This window comes from Drosophila bipectinata, chromosome XL (genome assembly GCF_030179905.1).
Source record: "Drosophila bipectinata strain 14024-0381.07 chromosome XL, DbipHiC1v2, whole genome shotgun sequence".
In the NCBI taxonomy this organism is placed as follows: domain Eukaryota; kingdom Metazoa; phylum Arthropoda; class Insecta; order Diptera; family Drosophilidae; genus Drosophila; species Drosophila bipectinata.
The window spans coordinates 10,397,377-10,421,956 of record NC_091734.1 but is presented as its reverse complement, the minus strand read 5'-3'; the positions used below and the strand labels follow the sequence as shown (position 1 = coordinate 10,421,956).

The 24,580-nt window shown below is 35.4% G+C and overlaps 1 protein-coding gene across 5 annotated transcripts; it reads left to right on the top strand.

The window, feature by feature from the left end:
• Window positions 1-223: 223 nt before the first annotated feature.
• Pkcdelta (Protein kinase C delta) lies at window positions 224-22,734 on the top strand. 5 transcript variants are annotated; one of them, XM_070278191.1, is made up of 16 exons: window positions 224-448; window positions 1,091-1,264; window positions 3,884-4,335; window positions 5,174-5,502; window positions 5,564-5,679; window positions 5,750-5,835; window positions 5,908-6,037; window positions 19,095-19,196; window positions 19,606-19,689; window positions 19,920-20,056; window positions 20,129-20,302; window positions 21,058-21,212; window positions 21,543-21,690; window positions 21,770-21,949; window positions 22,017-22,157; window positions 22,225-22,727. In XM_070278191.1, exons 3-16 carry the CDS (start codon window positions 4,222-4,224, stop codon window positions 22,372-22,374), a joined length of 2,046 nt encoding a protein of 681 aa, XP_070134292.1. In that variant the 5' UTR covers window positions 224-448; window positions 1,091-1,264; window positions 3,884-4,221; the 3' UTR covers window positions 22,375-22,727. The 5 variants fall into 5 exon arrangements, 4 of the variants coding, with proteins under 4 accessions (XP_070134292.1, XP_017109702.2, XP_070134279.1 ...); XM_017254213.3 differs by having other exon boundaries at window positions 224-458; XM_070278178.1 differs by lacking the exons at window positions 224-448; window positions 1,091-1,264; window positions 3,884-4,335; ... (4 more) ...; window positions 19,095-19,196; window positions 19,606-19,689 and adding exons at window positions 10,029-10,182; window positions 12,054-16,459 and having other exon boundaries at window positions 22,225-22,734.
• The last annotated feature ends 1,846 nt before the right edge of the window (window positions 22,735-24,580 follow it).

Here is a 24,580-nt window from a genome sequence, read left to right as displayed (position 1 = left end):
ATACAAAATATACACAAAAAAATAAAAACATATATTTTGTCTATATGGATCGAAGGCGACGGTACTGAAGGAAAAACAAGAAAAGTTTCAATACGAAAAGAGAGTATGAGAGATCGCTCTCGCGGAGATGCAGATACACAGATACTCGGATACTCAGATACAGATACAGCTGTATAGGCCAGAGTCTAAGATACAATTCGGGTATATCACTTTCAGATACGAATGCTGAGCGTTCCCGTGCAAACGCTGCGGAAAATTCAGAGCGGACTGTATCTGACAGATACTCGAATCTATTTATTGTTACTTTGAGATTCTATTTATTTTCCAAAAAAGAAAAAAAAGGCGAAAATTGTTGCACGTTCTGGCCATGTTTCGGTTGTGCTTTCGTTGTTTTTGGTGGAAATAATTTTTGCACCAGAACGTGCAACACGGCGTATGCGTGTTGCAGGCAAGTGAAAGTGCGTGAAAAGTACATTCTTCATTCTATTTTTTTTTTCAGTGGAAAGTGAAAAGTGAAAGTGAAAGGATTGCCCAAAAAACCACAAAAAAAAAGACGACCAAAAAAAGTATATATAGAGGCCCAGGCAGACATTACAGGTGCACCTGGGCCTTTTGTACACCTGGCATTATGACGTCACACCCATATAGAACTATATACGGGGGATTATATACGGAAAAATGAATAAAATGGAGGAAAATGCGATGAAAAATAAGAGAATAAGATGGAAAGGAATAAGAGAGAGAACCGCACAATCATACAGTTCATTTGCGATGTGTTTTTCGGGGCATTAAAACAAAAGCATTTCACTACGAAATATTTATTATTGTGTGTACCAAATGTGGAATGTGTTTATAGTAGCCCCATACCCTCCCTGCTTTCCTCTCCCTCTCTCTCTCTCTCTCTTCTTCCCAACCCCCCAATCCAATCCCAAAAATTTCAGATTTTCAATCAGAATAATCCAAAAAGTTTCCTCCACTTTTCTCCACACAAATTTTTAAATCCTCCGTATTTTCCTTCATTTTCATTCTCTCACAAAAATGGATCACTTTTTTTTCAAGATTTTCGCGGTCGAACACGTGCTCGTGATAGACTCGGAATGCCCCACTCGATCAATCAGAATCGAGCTCTATAAACTACTTGTCATCTCAATCGCCGATGGCCCATCAATACAAGTTCAATTATCGCCATACGATGGCCGCCAAAATAACAAAAATCCAACATGAACCGCCGCTGGAAAATCAGTTCATTTAGCCAAACGATCGTGTGAGTTAAGACATTTGTGTTTCCAGTTAATTAAACACTTCCAGACACTCTACAATTGTGTACAAATATTTATTTGAAATAAAATTAATGCCAAATAATAAATAATTAACTTAAGAGAAGGAAACTTAAAAATCTACTGCAAGAGGAAATGGGAAACTATTATAATACATAGTTCGTAAAATTCATTTTAAAATCAATTAACGATTCTCTTAATTTACCTTGAATATGTTGTAAAAATCTTGAACTTTTGTTTTTTTCTTTCCTTTCTTTACCTTCATAAGTTTTGCAAAAAACATACATTAAAAAAAATATTTAAAGCAAAACAAAATACCTTTCTTTTTGAAAAAATAAATATTTTTCAAGTAATTAAAAAGACCACACAAATTTTCGGGATTAACTAGGCTAAAAAGCAATCATAACAATGTCAAAACAATAATATATATACAAAGATTCGACAAATTCGAAAGCAACAGACATTATTTAGAAAAATATAAACCAAAAATAAAAATAGGAACTCTAAAAAGGACAATTAAAACAATTTAAGCATTAAACAGTTTTTATAATTTATGAAACATACATAGTTCTCCTATAAAATTATACAAAAAACCTATCAAAACTTCAGATGTTTTCTTGTAAATGACTTATAAAAATCTCTGTATAATTTTCAAAGAAGGCTTTCAAAGAAATACAACATTTATTCAGTAAAAGGAAGCCAAAAAACTAAAATTTTTATCTCCAAAACATCCTCTAGAATAATCTCATAAATTTTCTTGTAGGTCTTGTAAAATTATATCTGAAAACGAACCACATTTTACTCAAGGACCCTATTTTGTTGATGAGTTTAGAACCATAAATTCTGAAAAAAAACACAAAACACAAAAAGACAAATAAATATTTTCCAGGGACCCCCGAATTGGATTAAAATTCTTTCGAATTCCGTTTCGATTTTGTAATGCGACAGTCAGCCTTGATGGACGGAGAGCTGAGAACCTTAACCCTGAAATCTAGAAATCTAGCCTACATATAGCTTAGATATATAGATTCATTCCTTTGCGGATCGAAGGATTTGGCACATCTTGTTTGTGTTTTTATCATATCCGGCAATCAATTGGCACGCAATCGCGCACAATTCGCCACTTAATTTCTATTTTTAATAATATTAACAACAATCGGGCATGGAAATGGAAAGCGGTACGGCATTCACAACAAAAATCATCTAAATGAATCAAGAGCTTATTTTTGGGGTGGCGCGTCCAAAAACCGAAATCCCCCTTCCGTTATAACCCGAAAATGAAAAAAAAAAGCCCAAAGAGCCAAAAACAAAAATCATATTTTTCAAAACGTTTTTCGCCAATTTGCGCGGATTCCCTCCAACAACTTTCTTGTGTATTTTTGCTCTCCTGTTTTGTGTGGGCTGTTAGATTTTCAATAAATTTCCGAATCCATTATTATTCGACCGATCCTCCAGTCAACTTTCCAAATCACACAAAAAAGAAACAAAATAGAATTTAATTGAAACAAAAACAGTCTCGAAAACAACCGAATTTTCAAATAGTAATCATTGAAGAATTCCAAACAAATACACTCTAATTCTGAAATTATGTTGAAATTATGTTCTTAACGATGAATCAAAAAAAATTTGTTATTCCCCCGAAAATAAAATTTTCCAAAGAAATTATTCAGCATATTTAAACATTAAAAAGCCAACTTTATGGCCATTGAAAATAATTTTCTATACTTGAGTCTGATGACAAATAGATACGATCTGATAGTAGATCTGATAATAGATCTGATAGATACATTTTAATCATTTATAATTTTTCTTTTTAATAATTTATAGAATAAAGTCTTAAGAGAGGTAAATATGTGTAATCCTGAACTAAGGATCATTTTTGATTTGACCTCATTTCCTAATTACCATTTATCTTAATGGGTAGGGTATATTGAACGTATTCAATTTCTAATGAACGCATTCATTCGGTTCATTTGTTGATGAGTTTATTCTATAATAATGATTTGAAATTAATTTAAATTGAATTCAAATTATTAATCTATAAATAACACAATGTATATTTTGCCTAGTTTGTTGCTAAATTCATTCTTATGATGATGAATTCATTTATTTGAGATATGGTAGAGTTAGATAGAGTTCCATTACCTCCATTAACAAGTTCATTTTAATGTTTAAAAAGAAAATTTTTGAAAGTTTTAATAAATCAAAGAATTGTTGAAAGAAAGATATACATACTTTCTTTAAAAACGAGTTTTTAACCATTTTCCACTTCTAAATTCTCACAAGCATATTATAAATACATCTCTGTTATGACATTTCTCTCAGTGTAATTAATAGATTCTCAGCGATCATCAGTCTGGCATCAGACAAATGGTTCCTCAACACTTTTCCACCCACTCGCTCCGGCCCAAAAAAAAAAAAAATGTCAATGTCATATCGGAATACGTGACACAATTTCCCCTTAGGGGAAAATGGTGTTGGTGGAGGGGGAAAAAAAAACTAAAAGGGGCAGACGGCTAAAGGCCAATGTCGATCCAGCCACAACATTCAAATTCAAAATATTTTGTATATAAATATGTATTTTTCTCACTGTGCTTGTCTTTCAGGTATCCATCAACGCGGCTTTAAACCTGGCCAAGAAGTGCCAGAAAAAAGCAGAAAGCAGAAGCTGAAAGCAGAAAGCATAAGGCAAAAGCAGAAACACACAGCTGACTGAAAATGCAAACTGTTTATTTAATATAAATATAAAAGAAATCGCCTTGTACTCGCCGCCATAAAGCGCCAAAAGTGAAACACAAAACAGAAGCCCCAAGAAAACACACCTAAAAGATCGCCACATACGAAATATATAGACAAAAAAAATATATATATATATTTGTATATAGATGGGAATCGGAATCACAATCCGTAACGGAATCAGGAGACCGCAGAGCAAGACCCCAAGATGATGTTCACACGCGCCCAGGTGCGCAAGCAAAAGTCCAGCAATTCCAGCAGCCAGCGACCCCGCAGCTCGGGGGGCTCTTCTCGTCATCAGGGTGGTCAGGGGAGTCACGAGGTGAGTGGAGGTTCTACAAAGGATTAGGGTTTTCCAAAGCCTAGAGGAAGTAAGCTTCCTAAGAGTCCCGATATCAGAAGATGATTGTAGTATAAGTTTCATATTATTAGCTACACGTTACCCGGTACTTTCCGATTTTAAAATATAATTACATTTTATTTTTGAAACAAAAAGTTCTCTGTTATATGATACTCGGTACTTACAAGTACTTAAAGTCCTTGGTGATCTGTTCATCACGACTTTTGTTTTAGAAACATAAATAATACCATAATTATTAATATAATAGGATATAATAGGTATATCATATCCGTTACTTAAGTAATTTTTAGAAAAAAAGACTTTATATTTTTAATCACAAGTTTAACCATAGATTCTCAGCTATATGATACCAGTTACCTTACTTTTTCTTTTAAAAATGACTTTGAAAAACTATTTTTTTAAATCTTAAACCCTTACAACTTTTATAACTTCTCCTTATAATACTACAACTATAGATCTTTATATACGTTCTTTTTTCCACATGCCTTCTGTAATTATTAAACAAAACTATTATTTAATAATATCTGCATGAATGAATTGTAATTATAAACCAAAATTTCTTTTGTTTTGATTTAAAACAAACAGATCTGTTTTATTTACAAAAACCAAAGCGTTGGATTTCGTTCGGGGAATCCAATTAAAAATATTAAACTAATGTGTAAACATTGTGTAAAGTATTTGTAAATGATTTTTTTGATAGAACAGGTGCCAGAATTTATTGAATTCCATAATGAAGTGATTTTTGTAAACATATTGTTTTCCAAATATATATTAATTATTTTAATATCATTTATTCCAGACGCGCTACAAACAGAGCTCAAGCAGCAGCAGTGGAGCTGGAAGTGGTTTAAGTGGCAGTAGTGCCTCCGGTGGAGCACGTAGGGATCGGGACAGAGATCGTGATCGGGAACGAGATCACTATGGCAAGCAGCATTCCTTTGAGCTGCCCAGGCAGCACTCCAAAGAGGAGGCCTACCATCGGGATAGGGACAGGGATCGAGATCGGGAGAGCAGCACTGGTTTGCCCGAAAAAGGAGGCGTTGGTGTCACAGGAAGCGGTGTCTATGTGGACAGGCGAACTCGTCCTCGGAGCATAACCAATCGACGAGGCGCCATTAAGCATCAGAAGTAAGCTGACAAAATGTAATTATATAATAATAATAATTATATTATATACCATCCTTTTCAGAACCCACGATATCAATGGACATCGTTTTGTGGCCAAGTTCTTTCGACAACCAACTTTTTGTGCTTTTTGCAACTTGTTCCTCTGGGGATTTGGTAAACAAGGTTATCAATGCATTAGTAAGTCTTAAAAGTATTGTTTTTAAATTAAAATGTGTCTCAAATAATAAATTAAATAATTCCTATACAGTTTGTCAGACGGTGGTGCATAAAAAGTGTCACGAAAAGTTGTTGGGCAAGTGTTCTGGATCTGTTTTTACCTCAGCTAGTACAATTGTGAGTTTTTCTATTGAATATTTCTAATTAAAATTGTATTATGTATATTTAATATTATTCTTTATGATTTAGTTGCTGCGGGAACGTTTTAAGATCGATATGCCGCATCGTTTCAAGCCCCACACTTTTATGTCACCGACTTTTTGCGATCACTGTGGCTCCCTGATGGGAGGATTTTTTATTCAGGGTCTAAAGTGTGAAGGTGAGCTTATTATTCTTTAAATTCTTTATTTGATTTTATTTGTTTAACTTTGAAACTTTAATAAGAGCACTTTAAGGCAAACTATGGCAATTGCCGATCTTAGAAGTAATCAATATTTTTTGTTTAAATACCAAACTCAATAAGCTTTTAAATGTTTCCTTTCTACCTATTTATTTAATCTGATATTGATATCGGTATCGGTAAATCGGTATTGATATTGTTTTTTCATAAAATTTATAATTGAAATTCTCTAATTACTACTCTTATAAATACATTATGTTTTAAAACCGGTTTTAAAATCTATATATTTGAGAAACTAAAACCCTTTTGTTATTTTTACCTTCCGATTTTATAAACGTCTTAAAAGTAATAAATTTCTAATACTTAGATAAATAATATAAAATAATAAAAGTATTTCATTTCTTATAACTTTTCAAACAACCCTATAAAACCTTTATATGCTCTTATTTTAGTTGTTTAAAATTTGTCTGTTAAAATATTATATATCCTTATATCCCTATTCTGTTGCGATTTTGTAAGGGTAGTGTTTCTTAGAGCTTTTTCCAGGTGGCACCATCTATGCCACAGGTGCAAAAATAGCTTTTCATTGAAAGCTTTCAGATTCTTTAGCAATTTTAAGAACCAAAGGGCTTTTGGGCTTTTTCTTAACCAGGGAAATGTAACGGTCACTTCAAATAGAGGGTCGAATAAAGGGAATTTAAAGAAAATCGTCGTTAAATAAAGGGAATTAAAATAAGAAACTATTATTTTATTTACATGTAAAAAAAACACACATTTATCTAATTAGTTTATGTGAAATAAATAGATATTCCTTCACATCACATTACCCTTTTTAAAAGCCATCTTAAAATACACAAATATTATATTTTTAATTTCTGGTAATTAATGGATGCATCCCATTTTACTTGTCCCGTGAAATTTTCACTTTTCGCCTATAATCTTTCCACATATATGCCATAATTGTGTCTCTGAATCTTTTCCTGCTTCAAATGTGTCAAAATAAATTTTTAAAATAAAAATTGGGCCATTCCTTGTTCATTAAAAAAAGGAAAGAATACTGCGTGTATAAAAATGCGCATTTTCTGCAAAAAAAAAGACCTGAAATGTGGGAGCTGTGAAAAGATAGAATTGAAATTCTTTCATGATGCCATAATTTTTTGACATGCAACTGCATTATGCAGATGTGCAAGAAATTGTGCAACGTTTTTTTGCGGAAAACAAAGAAAAGAATATACTTTCACTTGCTGTGGGCGATCGGTTGAGCGATCAAAGCGGAAATAATGCCAAAAAGCCCGATCAGACCGAAATCGTTTTATTTGGCAAATGGACTACCAGACAGATAGCCAGACTGCATTAGGAATCAATTTATTGCGACTTTGCCAACAGAAAGACATACAAAAAAGTACAACACGTACATTTTACAGAGAAACAAAAAACATATTTAACTTTAAAACAAGTTCTTAAGCTATGTGGTTTTTAAAAGATTGGTTTTGTACAAAACTTCACAATAATAAATAAATAGTAATAGTACTGTTGCATATTTTCCAAAAGAAATTTTCATATTTGGAAACAATTTTCGAACTGTTTTTTAAAATATTCTTAAAATCTATAAAAATAAATTACTCTTTAACATGATTGAATTCTTAAAAAATAGTTTACAATATGTCTAAACTCTTTTCAAACTTTTATTCCAAAAGTTTTTCTATTTAAAAAAATCGATTATACCTTTCGCCTCAAATATTAATATTATTAGATTCTTAAAAATGTAATTTAAATGTTTTCTCGAATTTAAGAAATGTAGTATTAATGTTATATATAATGCATAGTCCTCAAATAGTCCTATATGATTATTTTCTTGTGTAAAATTGAATCCTTTTTAAAAAACACTCCTACAGTCATTCCTAATATCTAAATTTTGTAACCGTTTTGGTCTTAATATTATTAAAATAATAGATATTATTTTTCAAAATTCCATACTTAACTTTAAAACAAGCAATTTCTCAATTTCTTTCACTGTAGTCCCTATAGTTGAGGGATAATAAATTTTTCTGAGTGTACAAGTGTGCCCGGAGCTTGGCACCTTTACAACTGACATGACAGGAATGCAGGCGCAAAAATATCGCACAAAGTATATATCGTTCCCCTGTTTTTCAATTTTTGTTCTTATTTTTTTTTTAGTTCTACACTTGATATTTTTGTTGTTGTTGTTTTAGTGGCTATAAATCGCAAAAGATTAAGTACTAAGACTGCGAGCAAAAACTACCACAGAAAAGTGGCAGAAAAAAAAACCAAAAACTAGAGAAAATTAGAAAAAAAAAAATAAGAAAAAGAAGAGCATGTTGCAGTTCTATTTCTGGTTGTTTGGCGCTTTCCCATCTCTTCCACCCTCTTGTCTTGGGGATCTATAAATGTATTTTGCGGAACCGACATAGCGTCACCACTAGGAATCGCATTTACGCGGACTTTTTGGTACAAAATGTACGCTATATGTACGATTTTGTACGATTTAGTACGGATTGTACGAATACATCCTACGTAAGGCATTTCTGGCATTTGTTTTCGATTTCCTTGCCTCGTGTCTTGACGGAAGGAGGGGGTGGTGTTGGGTCGATGGACAATTTTAGCCAAACATCTTGATAGCAGGTGCCACAAACGAGCAGATTGATGATCTGACGAGCCCAGCTAAGTATTTGCAGTTGCCTCCTTGCCCCTTTCGACTCGTGGCTTGACATTTTCCATTTTCTGCCAAAAAAAAAGAATTTATTTTAGAAATATTAACATGTTATTAAATCTATAATTGAGAGTCAAAATTATAGAAATATTGGTGTTTTTAGAACCCTTTATAAGTTATAAGTTTCAAATCTAAATCAATAAATATCTCTGAAGAATTTTTCACCATTTTTGTAACTTTTCTTTGATCTTATAATTTGTTTTTACATCTAACATCACTTATTTTAATATTTTTGAGAGAAAATTGTACTCTTTTTCAAGAAGAATTTGATATTTTAATAAATAAAGAAACTTAAGTGTATTTCTCTAAAACAATAATACTAAGAAACCCCCCACAAGACCTTAATTTTGTATTGCTTTATTTTTGCCAAATAACTTAAGTAAATAAAACTAAAATACTTAATAAAAAATGGATATTCTCATACTTTTAAAAAATAAATACTCTAATGAAAATACTTTTTATTTTTGGATGGAATATGTTATTTTTTTAATTATTATATCCACACATAAAATGATATATTTAGTAAAGAGTATCTTGTGAAATTTGAAAAGTCAGAACCATAAAGACTTTGATGTTTGATTACTCTAGAAGAATTCATTATAATTTATGGTTTATACAAATTTTAGTGACAATTAATTGGTCACACATTTTGTGAAAGAAAATGTGATTTTTAATGGAGGTCTTGGGGATCGAAAGCTATAGTTTTTTAAAGGAAATGCTTGAGGCTTTTGAACTTCATTCTAGTTATTATAATTTTAGTTAGGTGTTAGGATCTCTGGGACATTTGCTCTCTAATGTGAGAGAAAACTCTTCTCAAAAATTGTACTCATTTTCGCTTTTACTTTCGCTATGCAAATATATTTCAAAAGAGTCAAAAATCCTATTTATTTTTTTTTCGGATGATGACGATTTTCGAAATTCGAAAAAGTGCTTTTGGGGGTCTTGGTGTGAAAATTTATGGCAGTCGGCGGTGGGTGTGTGTGGGGGCAGGTGTATGTGCGGGGGGTTAGCATATTTCGAAATTGGCAGACAGAACAACGATGATCTGGGGCCTCTTGCTGCTTGCCTCAACACAAACACAAACAAAAATGGAAGATACATCCTCACAGCAACAGATACTTGTACAAAACTGGCCGCCACACGTGTATCTCGTCAGCAACGAAGTTAGCCTGTCTCACACAGATACTCACCCATACACACACTCTGTGTGTGTATATATGTATTTGCAGATATAGACTTCGAAATCGTCGAGATCAGGAATCGGAATTGAAAAATTTTCAGCGCTGCCTTTCACATTTCAGTAGTTTCCGTTAATGCGTTCGCCACGTCGACTTTGCTGGCATTTTCTTTTTTTATTATTTTCATTTTTTTTTTCACTGCTGTCGCGCTAACGGTAAAATATTCATTTTTAAACAAATAATAAAAAATTGTATTAAAATAAAAAGCAATTAAAAATATCAAAAAGTGTGCAATACTAATAAAATAATATCTTAAAACACAAAGTTTAAAGAACCAAAAACAAAAAGAATAAAAATTATCTGTCAGATGCGTGGAAAATCGCAGACAACGACTCGTGAGCGCTTACGTCATACAAAAAATAAAAAAAAAATTATATCGGAATATATATCCATCTATTTTCTATATGGCACATGTGGGCAAACGCAAAAGCCAATAATAAACATATTGTATAAACCAAAAAAAAATTAAACAACAAAAAATAGAAGAAACGACGCGTTAATTATTGAAAAGCCATCGATTCCAGAAACCATTTCTGACCTTCAGCTTCAAATCAATGACAATTTCAAGTCCATTTTCTTTTCTTTTTCACTAAAAATGGATTTAAATTCTTAATTATTTGCTCTTTTTTTTTGGCAAACTTTTTAGCAAATCATGGAGCGAATCAAATTTGCAGAAATTTCCAGAAAAAATAAAAATTTTTTGTGTAGATTTCAGACTCTATTTGAAATTACTAGGAAAAGCTATAAAGAATTGGTTTAATCTTAAAATAAAATTCATGAAAATTTATACTTTTTCTGTAGAAAGTCTACTTTTTACAACAAAAACAAAATTCAGGGAAAAAATAACCATGTTTTGATCCAACAAAAACATGACAATTATAAGCATTATAAGCACATTTCATCTATTAATTCTCTAGGAAAAATTACCAAACAGATCTGATAAATTCTCCTACAAAATACCAAAAAGTTGTCTTTTAAAAATGCTTTAGTTTTTATTGAAAACTGATCTATAATTCTCCATTTAAAATTTAATAAATAACTAGATTCAATATAAACCTTTAAAGAAACAGGAAAAAATACTTGGTAGTCATCTTAATAATTCCTTTTACAACCAGAAAATTCAACAAAGTCTTACCTATAATTCCCTAAAAAAAAAATTTGCCAAAATCATAAATAGAATTCTTCGATTTAGAATTAAAATCGATCCGACTGTGCGGTCAATCAAGGGGAATTAAACCTTTTTGGCCAATTAGGCCATATAATTAATGCCGCCTGCTGGCCAGAAAGCTGGTTCGATGTCTCGGCCATGTATTGCCAAATGCTGGCACATTATGACAGCAGTTTTGAAATTTCTAAAAATTGTATAATTAAATGACAGAATACAGCCATAGCAGAGGGCGAAGCAATATACATCCTATATATACATTTATGCGGTAGAAGCACTAACCAAAAAAAAAAATACAAAAAAAATATATTATATATATAGATTTATACTGTATTTTCAAGCAAGCGTTAACCTGCGAGAAATCAACTGAAGTGCCATCGAATTTATGGGAAGAAATCTTTACCCATTCTGCGATTCTACATACGAATCTAAATTTATCGCATTGCCCAAGCAAGTTGGCCAAGTGGGATTAGCCTTGTTAGTGGCCAACAATTGCAATTAAATTGAGTTATTGACACGAAACCGAGTGGCTTTTAGCCGGAAACTGCGTGGCTCTTCTTATATAGTATGTGTTTTTTTTTCCAAGTCAATTCCTATTTGTTTATCTCATACAATTAACACCTATTCAGACCATAAATTAGAAGCTAATTCAGTTGATTCTTTTTAAAGGTATTTTTAGGTTTTTCAAAAATTAGTTTCGAAACTCAACAGAAAGTTAATCAACTCTCATAAACTTTGGCTTAAAAAATAAAATGATAATCTAATAAATAAACTTTTATAATAAATATTATAAAAAAATAAATATTTAAGCCCTTGACGTGTGCCATTTAGAAGTAGATTTAAAATAAATCATAATTACAGCTTTGCAGCAACCAAAAAAAAAGATGAAATCTTAAAAAAAGTAAAATCTTAAAAAACTACTTAAAATACTTCATAAATCAACGAAATAAAAACAAAGAATTATCTTGAAAATCAAGAGTGTTGCGTGATTTTTTTTAAGTTTTAAAATATTTGAAAAAATTGTGACAAAATGCCTCTGTATTCGGATACCACGAATTATTACTACAGTGGCGGCAGTAGTCAGCTCTACTCGCCGTACTATAGCTCTGGGCTGGGCCTCAACCTCCCAGGCTCGAGCAGCTATACCTCCAGCTACAATCGCTCCTATCCGGCCAGCTATATGGTGCCCCTTAGCCCCTCCTCGCCCCGCTCGCCCAGCTATACGAGTGGCTCCTCTAGCAGTTCCAGCAGCTCCCTCCATGGCCTCGGCTCCAGATATCAGCCCAAGCTGACGACGATCACCGAAAGTGGTAGGCACAGTGGCCATAGCAGCCTGATGCCCCTCACCAGGATCCAGTCCCCGAAGTACACATCCACTAGCTACACCTCAACCACGCCCACCACCCGATATATCCCACCACGCCCCATCGCCATAAATACGGCGGATATCGATGTGAGTTCCTCGCGATATCGTCGGGGAGTGACTCCCAAGTCCAATGAAAAGGATGACAAAGACAAGGATAAGGATAAGGACAAGGAAAAGGACAAAGATAAGGACAAGGATAAAGACAAGAAACAGGATACTAAAACAGAGACAAAAGAAGAAGTCAAAACGGAAGAGCCACCAAAGGAGAACTTCCTTGAAGTTCCCGAATCGGGACCCAAGCGCCGTTCCACCATCCGAAGAAATCGCGCCGTGGTTCGACTCTCCACTATACGACGTCGTAGCAAGGATCGGTTCAAGGATACCACTACCAGCAAGACCGAACCCATTCAACCGCCAGAACACCAGTTCCGGGATCTGCCACCAGCCACCGAACCCAGTCTGAGTTGGCGCCAAAAATTGGCCGAAGAATTGGCGGCTTTTCCAGTGACCAGCAATAAGAAATCCCCCGGAGAATTGCTGCGCGAACGATTCTACATCCGGGATGGCACTGAGGAGGCACCAGTTGCCAATCAGGCCCAGGTCCAGGAACTAATTCAGCCACAAAGTGCCCAGAAAAGTGAGGCCCCAAAAGAGGAGAAAAACCAGAAGAACGATCAGGAGAAAGATTCCGAGTCCCTGGATGATCAGGAGGACCTTGAGGAGATGCAGCAGAAGATCCGAAGATTGAGTTTGGTCCAGTGCCCCACATTTCATGATATCTGCGAGGATATATCCTCCGACAAGATCGACGATGATCTAAATGCCGGAGAGCTGAGACGTAGAGCCTCCATAATTCAGGAACAGGAGCAGGAGATCCTCAACAAGCTGCAAAAGTCCAGCTCCGGTAGCTTCCAGATGATCCACCTGGAGCGGAGATCCAGCCACGATAGCACCACCACAGCCGATGAAAGCGGCACTGAGAGGTCGAAACGCCGCTCCAAAAAGTCCAAGAAGTTGCGCCACAAAATCACCGCCATTGTGGAGGTGGAGAATGCCCCAGCCCCCTCTGCCAAAGTCGAGCACATGCCCAGTGTCCTGGAGCTGAATGAAGAGCTCGCTGGCGCCAGTCAAGGACTAGTCTCCACCTCGGGCTCCAGTTCCACGCCCAGTCCCAGTCCGAAGCCCAAATTTACGGTGAATGTGGAGACTGTGGAAGAGCACCATCAGATCCACAAGGTCTTCAAGTTGCCGAAGAAAAAGCCAGAGCCAGCCCTACCCGAGGGATTCATGAAGGCGGCTCCCAAAACCAACAAGACATCGCCTTTGAAGAAGGTTCTTCCAAAGCCGGTAGAGAAGAAGGAGCCGCCACCACAGCAACATGTGAGTGTGGCGCAGATTTTCACTTTTGACGAGGCGGCCATAAAGAAGCAAGAGCCGGAGAAGAAAGAACCCAAAGTGGAGGGTGTGGCCACACCCAAACCCATCAGGAAAGCCATTCAAAAGTCAGAGAGCGGTGAGGACTTTTGGTCTCAGATCGGATCGAGGGAAACCCTCTACATGACTAATCGCAAAAAGGCCTTGACCGAAAGGCAAGATCGTCTTCTGGAAGAAGAACAGCAACCCCAGTCACCCACTACGCCAAAAGAAACAAAGACAATCGTAGAAGAAGCCAAAACTAAGGTTCCAGACACAAAGACACCAACAGTACCAAAGCTCAAGTCGGAAATAACCATAGAGCTGAATAGCACACCAACAGTAACAACTTCCAAGACTCCAGTGACACCACAAACTCCAGAAATCTCAACAACAAAGCCAGGTACAACCATTACAACAAGCAATATCGAAAACAAAGCCACAACAACACCAACTAAGCCGGTGAATTCACCAACAAGTGTCACCACCAAGCCCATAATTACACCAGCAACTTCAGTAGACTCTCCCCAAACGCCGACTACACCATTGGGGGATGCCAAGACCAAAACAACTGCAACCGATGTTGCCAAACTGAAGACAACACAAGCAGCCACCAAAAAAGACTCACCAACAAAAACAAAGGAGGAAGCTAAGCCAAAAATAGCCATATCCAAGGATAATCTAATCAAAATCGAGACTAAGGAAGCTGAGAAGTCGAAGGCGGCAATTCCAACAGCAGTTCAGGCCAAATCAGTTACACCAACACTTACACCAACAACTCTGGACGTAAAGACAACAACAAAAGATCATGTCGAAGTGACGACTGCAAAGTCAGAGAAGCAATCTCCAAAAGTCAAAGCAACAACAACAACCGAAAGCCAAACAAAACCAGCAACATCAACAAGCACACCAGCAACACCAACGCAAATCAAAATACAGGCAACAAAAACAGAAGAAATTCCATTGACACCAAAGACAACAATAGCAGCTGCAAAGATAACAACTAAAACAACAACAACCACAGCTGTGACAGTTAAACAATCTGGCAGCACTGCAACATCTACAGCAGCAACACCAGCAACAGCAGCAGCAGCCACAGTAGCAACACCAACAAGCAAATCAAAACTGAACGAAACAACAGGGCCAAAAATAAATAGCGGGCAAATGGCCAAGTCACCTGAACAACAACAGGCAATCGAAACGAAAATAAATAAAACAACGCACAAGGAACAGCAGCAGCAACAGCAACAACAGCAACAGCAACTGCCAGCCCAGCAGCAGCAACAACAGCAAAAGGAACAGCAATCCCAGACGGAAACCAAAACGAAATTGACGGAAACCGCCAAGTCAAAGGTGCAATCACCGAAAGCCGGCAAAATAAATGCTGCCAAAAAGAAGGCAACAACACCAGCAGCAGCAACATCTAATACAGGAGCAACAGTAGATGCAACAACAACTGAGAGCAATGTGACCCCAATCAATGCCGATCAATTTATAACTTTGGCCCCCACAAAGGCGGCCAAAATATCACCAACATTGCAACAGCAACATGCGTCATCGCAATTAAAGCAATCTGCAACAACGCCTACGAAAGAGAAGCAGCAGCAGCAACAGCAGCAATCATTGCATGTTGCTGTTGAGGTAGCAACATCAGATGTTGCTACAGCTATTGGTGATAGTGGTGTTGCTGGTGTAGCTGATGTTGCCGATGTGAATGTAGACAACAACAGCTGCGGCAATAATTTATCAAAGTTTGCAACAGTATCGAATTTGGCACAGTGTCTGCGAGACGTTGACGCTGAATTAGAGGACTATATACCATCGTCGGCGGATAATTCCGATTCTGAAACCGATTCCGATACCGACGGCGACAGTTCGGCGGAATATTCCAGTGCGAGCGGTGCCCCCCGTCGGGTTCTCAGTGAAAGCATGAAGAAGAAACAGCGCAAGGAGAAGCGAAAGCAAAAGAAAGCGGCCGCCGCTGCCGCCGATCCGCCACGCTTCGATCCTCACAAGAAAATCAAAATCGATACCACCAACAAGTGCTACGTGAAGGAGGAGGCGCCACGCTATCCCCTGGTGGCCACACCACGACCCCTGTGGAAGCGGGAGAAGATCGTCTACTCGGATGAGAATACCGATGACGAGAGCGAGAGCGAGGCGGGCAGCGAGTCCTTGGAGGAGGAGGCGACAAGCGATGAGGAGAGCGGCGAGGAGTGCAGCTCCTCGGGCAGTAGCCAGAGCTCGGCGGGATCTGCGGGGGCGGGTGGTCTGCGTGGCGGCGGTGGCGCCACCAAGGGAGGCGGCTCCTCATCGGGGGTGACCGAATCTTCAACCTCTTCGGGGGCGGGGGCGGCTGTGGGTGCGACACTGGGCGTGGTTGGGACTCCGGCCGGCACCTCGCCCTCCATCATCCGGATGAGCACCTGCAGCAACGATTCCGGATTCGAGGGCGGCACTGCGCCCTCCAGTCCCAAGAAGATGTTAGGTAAGGCCCGCGGGGCATAGTCACTCTCTCTCTTTCTCTCTCTTTGTCTTTATTTGTCATTCTCTTTAATCCAAGTACACAGAGAAAAATTAGGGGTTAGAAGGAATAATAGAAATGGGCAAAAATAATGGGTTTTAGAAGACTAAGTTGGAAAATAAATTATTTAATAGAAAAAAAATATGATTTTTTAGGTTTTTGAAAATATTATACTTATTTTCCCAAAAAGGTATAAAGTTTTGGATTTGAATTAGTTTCTAAAAAAGTTTCACAAAGTATGAGTTAAATAGTAATATTAAAAACAAAATAAAAACTAATATGAAAATCCTACAAAATGGTATAGAACTTTTGCTAAAAAAAATACTATAATATTCCTAAAAATATTAATAACTTTTCCAGTATTTTTTTAAATAAAAATAAAGTAAACAATACGTTTTCCAAACATACTATTCCCAAAAAAAGGATATTTTTTAAACTCCCATTAAACACACAATTTAAAAAGCCAAAACCCCCCAGAATTTTTCTCTGTGTATCTTACCAAAAACATAGCCCCCGTACACCCCGATTCCCAGTTGATCACTTGAGTGCGGCACGTGTCCCAGTAAATATATACAAAAACAAAAAAAAAATACGTATAATAATAAGAATGAGCTTTCTTACTGTCTGAAATCATGGGGCATTTCGGAATGCTTTCGTTTTCTAGACGGGACATATAGATATGGGGGATATATGAGGGATATATACTATATGGAGATGACCAAAGGCATCCAAACAATTCCGTAGAAACGCCAACAACAAAACGCAAAAATAAACAAAGTCATAATAATGTTCAATAGCTAATATATACTTATATATATAGAGTACATGATCCGGGGAAAACAATGCCCCCAAGAATATGGTATAAAAATATAGTGGCTGATAGTTTTTGGCCTAGTAATAGATCCCGATTCAAGCTGTTAACTAGGAAGTGCTAGAAAAGCACCGTCCTTCTCATCGAAATCGTTTTGCGGATGCAGAATATATATATAAAATATATAGAAAAATAATGGTTCAGTGACCTGTGCGACTGGAGGAATATAATTGTGTGCAAAAATATGATTTGTGAATGAGTTTTCAGAAATTGTATTATTTTTTTTTTTGGTGAATTGTGAGCAATTGGATTTTAAAGAAAATATTGTATACAGTTTTCTGGAGATTTTTTTTGTAAGTGTTCTTTATGAATTTAAGAAACATATTTTGGAAAATATTTTTTAAAACCGAAGATATGGAAAATATTCTTAAAAAACCCGTGATCTCATGAAGACCTTTTCTAAGTTACTTCCCTTTCCTGTGAAATATTCTTCTTATATTCTCTTTATTTATTTTTTTGAGTGGATTATGGGAAATCAACTTCCTATATCTTTCGTTGTTTTATGTAATTTTTTCGCCGAGAATTTTATCGTTTATCGTTGATTACTGTTCCGTGGCGGCGTTTCCTTGATGCTTTTTGCGAGAATTTGCTAGAGAATCGCCACCAGAAGCCGCAGGAAAAGCAAAGAAAGCGTGAGAAAAAGAAACGATATAATATATATAAAGAGTGGCAGTGAAGAGAGGAAGAATATCAGGTGAGGGGGAGGCAGGGTGGCTGGCTAGACAATCGACAAGTTGGCATTTTACTTTTAGCCAAAACAACAAATGAAAACAAATTGTTTAGGTCATCGTCGTGAGAGAAGAAAGCTTTTCATACCATATATACTAAATAATATATATCCTCTATATAATATATTGTATATATATTTTTATATAGATATGTATATTAGCTGCAGCTAATCTGGCTAAATTCAAGTCTATATACAACGCAGTTATGAGCCAGATAGTAAATTCGATTCGATTTTGCAAAAGTTTTATATAATACCTTGCCTGTGCGAGCACACTGCGTATACGTGATATCCGGGCAGGCGAGATCGAGAAATTTATTGAAATTGCAATCAAAGTGTGCCCCAAACAATGGCTCTTTCGATTTTTGTTTATGTGCCCCTTGGTGAAAATAATCAACGGAAATTCATGGTTCTCACTACACTGAGACACATCAATTGTGTTTATTTATTTTAATCGGAAATAAGTGTTTTTGGGCTTTTGAAGGTTTCGGGTTCAGAGTACTTCCACTTTGAAATATATGGGCACGGGTTTCCTAGAAACATATCGGAAATGAGTCCTAACTCTAAACAATTATTTTCTATCTTAACTGGAAAACAAGTTCTAAGATTTTATTTTTAAAGATATATTTTAAACTTGCTTAGGAAAGCACCTATTTTCCAACCACTATTGATTCTTATATGTTAGGATGTGGGGGAATTAAAGGTTTATTTTAAAAGGATCTTGTAAAATTTTTAGGATTTTATTTGAACTTAATAATTAGTAAGAAATCGTAGTCTTTAAAGGAAAGTTTGAAATGAAAAGGAAAGTCTTGCAAGCTTCAGAAACAAAACCAACCCATAAAATCGCAACAGAATATTGAATTATACCCACCTTAAGCCAAAAAATTTAATAAAAATTTGTTTGCAATTAATTCCCCTCAAATGACATAAAATGCGATGCGTGGGCCATATATAACGATATATACCGACCGTATTCCGCATTGAAAACCCAAAACAATCAGAATGTGACGTGAATTGCCACAAGAAATGCGAACGGCTCACGGCCAATTTATGCGGCGTCAATCAGAAACTCATCGTCGAGGCACTCAACTACGTGAAGCGAGGTAATATTCGCCCCAACTCACTGCAGAAAAGTCACAAAAAAAAAATCAAACAAAAAGGCGCCAAATCAGAACAAGCTGGTTGAAGGCCGACCAAAAAAAAAATAATAAAATCTTTATAATTTGTGCTTTTCAAAATTTGTGGCTTGATTTTGCTCAAAAACAGAAATTTAGAAGGTGATAATTGGCAATTAGTGGGGGAAATGCATTTAATGAATTTATTGCAAACAGGAAACCTAAATTAGTTTCAAAACAATATGATTTATTTTAAAAGGAAATAGTTAAGGAGGATTAAGAAAGAAATAATTCCTAAAAACAATTTTTTGAGCAAAATCAAGCCTTGAAAAAATTAAAACTAAAAACAAGATATATTAAGCAATAAAATAAATAATATTCCTAAAAAAAATATTAGGCGCTCGAGAAGCTCGCGACTCCCCCAGTACACCGCCCAGCTTGAATCCAGCCTATAAGATCGAACCCAGCGAAGAACACGATGGTATGCCCGAATAGAAATGATATAGTATTCTAGATCCCTCCATATAAACTCTATAATAGACATTATACCTCTAAGCCACTCAAGTGATCTCCTGAAAGAGAAACTCATAAACCATTATCTCTATCCAATTTTAATATATATATTTTTTAAAAATATCTTAACTAACTTTGATATTCTATCCTCTATATTCTCTATCTTGCTCTTTTGATCTTGCTATCTCGCTTGCACAGAAACATCATATACATATTCACAATTCCAAAAATCCGGACGTTTCACTGCGCCAGCCACAGTAATACCTAGATTTAAGAATTATTCGGTAGATGATTTCCACTTTTTGGCCGTCCTTGGCAAGGGAAGTTTCGGCAAAGTGAGTATATTATTAATTTTATTTATTATTTTAATATATTTAATATGAATATTTAATTTTTTGAAAAAAAAGGTCCTGCTGGCCGAACTGAGGGATACAACGTACTATTATGCCATAAAGTGTCTGAAAAAGGATGTCGTTCTGGAGGATGACGATGTGGACTCGACTCTTATTGAGAGAAAGGTCCTGGCCTTGGGCACCAAACATCCCTATTTGTGTCATTTGTTTTGCACTTTCCAAACGGAGGTGGGTTTTAAAATTTTTCTAAAGGGGTTTACATAAAAAAAACATAAAGAAATTGGACTATATAGCTTAAGGTGCTTTTGTTTTAAAGGTGATTTAAGATCAAAACTCTACAAAGTACATAAAAAATTATAAAAACATACCTTTAAGAATTTATCCAAATTTTCGAATTAGTTTCTAAAGTAATCCTATGACTATTTCCATTCAAAAACACAAAATCGTATGTATATCCCATTGGCACTTAATTTTTTTTCAATTACCATATCGTTTAGAGGTAATCCCCACAAACAAAAGGTGTGTCTGTGGGACAAATATAGATATATCCAAATGTTAGATAGAACAATCGATTGGGCTTATAAATAGCCAGAGGAAAGGTAAAACGCTCTATAATTAAATATATATTTGATTTAATTGGGACTGCGGCTGGCCATCGATTGGGGCACACGACATTCGGACAGACAGACAGACAGACAGAGGGACAGGAGGGACAGTCAGAGAGTTCGGATATTCGGACATCATGTAGATCAGGGTGCCTGTCCGTCTGTTTCGTGTTCTTAGCATTTGTATCTTAGATGCATCTTGAAAGATTCATTTGTATCTGTATCTTTTACCCGTAAATGAATCTGCATCTTGCCATTTGCATTGACACCGATTAGAAGGTATTTTAATTATTTATGACTTTGGGGGACGATTCTTAATTGTTTTAAATACATTTTTAATTGTTTTTTTGCTGTTTTTGTTATTTGTTTCTCCTGTAGAGCCACCTGTTCTTCGTAATGGAGTATCTAAATGGCGGTGATCTCATGTTCCACATCCAGGAGAGCGGACGCTTCTCCGAGGAACGGGCCAGATTCTATGGCGCCGAAATAATCTCGGGTCTCAAGTTCCTGCACAAAAAGGGCATTATCTATAGGTGAGTTATAACTAAAATTGGTAGTATATTTTTTAGAATTATTTTAATGTAAAGTAGGTTTTTATAGAAAGCTATAGCTGCCTTATAGCTAAAATAGTCTCTCAGTTTTAAAGCTATCGACTTGAAATTTTAGACAAACCCTTATTATACCCAAATACATTATATATGTTGGAATCACCAGGATCTGTTGACTATATACCAAAGCTATCATATAAAGAAAAGATAGGACTAACTATAGCTATTGTGTTTTTGAGGGAAAAGTTTTGAAACTTCTTAAAAGACTATTTAAAGCTTCCCCTTTTAATATGATTTTTATATATTTTTTTCTAGGGATCTCAAACTGGATAACGTCCTGCTGGATTACGAGGGACATGTTCGTATTGCCGACTTTGGAATGTGCAAATTGCAAATCTATTTGGACAAAACAGCCGATAGTTTTTGCGGCACACCCGATTATATGGCGCCCGAAATCATTAAGGTTAGTTATACCCCCCCCCCCATAAATCATTGAAATATATACATTATATTGAATATATTTTATTTTTAATAATATTCAGGGTGAAAAGTACAATCAAAATGTGGATTGGTGGTCATTCGGTGTGCTGCTCTATGAAATGCTGATCGGTCAGTCGCCATTTAGTGGCTGCGATGAGGACGAGCTCTTCTGGTCCATTTGCAATGAGATTCCATGGTTCCCCGTTTATATATCCGCCGAGGCAACAGGAATTCTCAAAGGGGTAAGATCAGGGGAACATAGTTAAGTTTTTATAAAGATTCTAATAAATATTATATTATATTTAACAGCTTCTGGAAAAGGATTATACAAAGCGTATTGGGTCTCAATATAGTCCAGCTGGAGACATAGCTGATCATATATTCTTCCGGCCCATCGACTGGGGTCTGTTGGAAAAGCGACAAATAGAACCACCCTTCAAGCCCCAAGTGGTAAGTATTAGACCCCAAAAATAAATCGTATTTACTATATTATTTTATCTATATAATACCACACTAGAAACATCCACTCGATACCCAATATTTCGATCGGGTTTTCACCAGAGAACGGGTCCGCTTGACCCCCATCGATAAGGAAATACTGGCCTCTATGGATCAGAAACAGTTCCATGGCTTTACGTACACCAATCCGCACATCACCTTGGACTAGAGCTTAACCTTAAAAATATATCCTAAATGATAAATAATATTTAGAGCAACAGTATTTGTATATGTAAATATTTTCAAAAAAAACCCACAAAAAAATTATGTGTTGGATTCGAAGGAAGGAACTATAAAGAATCAGAGAAATCGATTAATTTATATAGATAAGTTTTAAAATCTTATATAATTTTCTAGTCAGCTAGCAGTACTTGTATATCTAAGTCTCTCTACACTTTAATTGTACAGATATCCCTCCTCATCATAATCTATATATATATACATTATTATATAAACCATTTTTTTTGCAATATTTTTGTTCTTAATTTTAGTAATAAAGCCAAGTCTACGTCTACGATAAATAAATAATTACAAAAAAAATTAAAAACAAAACAGGTTGACTGGTGATTGAGGCTTGTGATTGAACAATGTGTCTCAATCAACTTGGAATGGTATTTACCGTTAGTTGTGTGTTTTCTCATGATTATGGATGAGTATAGTGCGTTTCATAATGGAAATTCCGGGCGGGGGGATCTGAAAAGATAGGTCTGAGGGTCTATAGGAATCTAAGAATCTTTAGTGGATTTTTAGCCTAACGATTTTTGTTAAGAAATATAATTTTATTTTATAGATGTCTTTAAAACTCCTGGTTTTTACTTAATAGAACCTATAAATATTTTGGAGAGTATAGCATATTTTAGTATATTAGATATATAATTTATAAAACTATATATGTAAGTAAATAAGCATCCCCCATACAAATTTTTTAACTCCAACACACATTTTTAAAAATCCCCTTTTTTTCAAGCTTTTCCCCAAAACCTGTAGCTAGTTATGAACCGCACTGTCCCTCATATGCAAATGTAGAGCAGTGAGAGTGATCTGTGAAGCGTTGAACTTTTGAATTGTCAACTACTACATAATTCGAGTGAAAATTCTGAAAAAATCTAACATTTTCCATAAAATCTCAATTTCACAAAACATGTATAGTTTGTTTTATAGTTTTGTTTTGTTTTTTCAATGCGGGTGTCTTTTGTTTTAATGCTAATGGGCCGGAGATACGACCCATTATATAGGCACTTGTGCCTGGACCAGATATGGAAATATATACCATACCTAGGTAGTACTATAGTATGTTGTGTTTGGGTCAGAGCCGGCAATGGCAGCGAGAGTGGACGGTTTGGGGTTGAGGTTTTAATGGCCGGCATAATGGCCCAAACCGACGGCTTGTGTGAACCAGTTTAATGTCCATTCCACAAACAAAAAAAAGAGGAACACGTAGTAGAATCTAAAGAATTATTCTTGTTAAATCTCTGGCATAAATCACACACACACAGTATGCTTTTTTAATAAATTTGTACTGTCCCAGTGGCCACAACAAAAATAGTGGAAATAATAGAGTAACTAATAGAGGAAAAAAGAGTAAGTCGCCAAACAATAAACAATAAACGTCGAGAGGCCTCGGCCAGTTATGTTTTTATTTTCAATTCAAAGTGTTCGGACATCGCTATGGACAGTGGTTTGAAACTATATGAGAATTTTTAAGAATTTTATAGGTATTATAATAAATATACTAAATATTGATACAATAAATATAGTTCTAGTTAAATATTTTTTTAAAGTAGAACTTATGGAGTCGATATCTAACTTAATATCTTAAGTTAGAGATACATACATACTCTAACTCTAACTCTATATCTATAAGAATTTAATAAATCTATATATTTAGTCTTTGAACTTTGAACTTACTTTTTATTTCAAGCTTAAACCATTATAATATTGTTTAATTATCAAACTATTTATTTAAAAAAAATAATTTTGTCTTTAAAAGGTCTCTTAAATTGAAACTGAAAGGTATTTTGAATGTCAGTCTTTAACAAAACCTAAGTCCTTTTAAGTCCTAGGATTTTTTAAGAATTCTTTATAATAATATTATATATTAAAAAATGACATTAAATAAAATTAAATATATTCAAGATATATTATCTATAAATTAAACTATTCATCAAGATGATCTATAAACATTCCAAGCTAATAACTAATACATAAAATCGTATAACTAATATAAATATTTATACTTTATAGTCCCTTGTACTGGGTATAAATATTTCATTTTAGTTAAATATGCATTTTCTTTATAGTTTCGTCCCACTGTGCAGTCGTGTACCGTACGGTATTTTCTCTAATTAATTCGCTTTTACGAGCGCACAGTGCAC

Excerpts from the sequence above, each read along its gene's own strand:
- Pkcdelta (XM_070278178.1), top strand. The coding sequence starts at position 12,223 with ATGCCTCTGTATTCGGATACCACGAATTATTACTACAGTGGCGGCAGT. Across the intron at positions 20,303-21,057 it reads TTTGCACTTTCCAAACGGAG|AGCCACCTGTTCTTCGTAAT; the intron begins GTGGGTTTTAAA and ends TTTCTCCTGTAG. Across the intron at positions 21,213-21,542 it reads AAAAAGGGCATTATCTATAG|GGATCTCAAACTGGATAACG; the intron begins GTGAGTTATAAC and ends ATTTTTTTCTAG.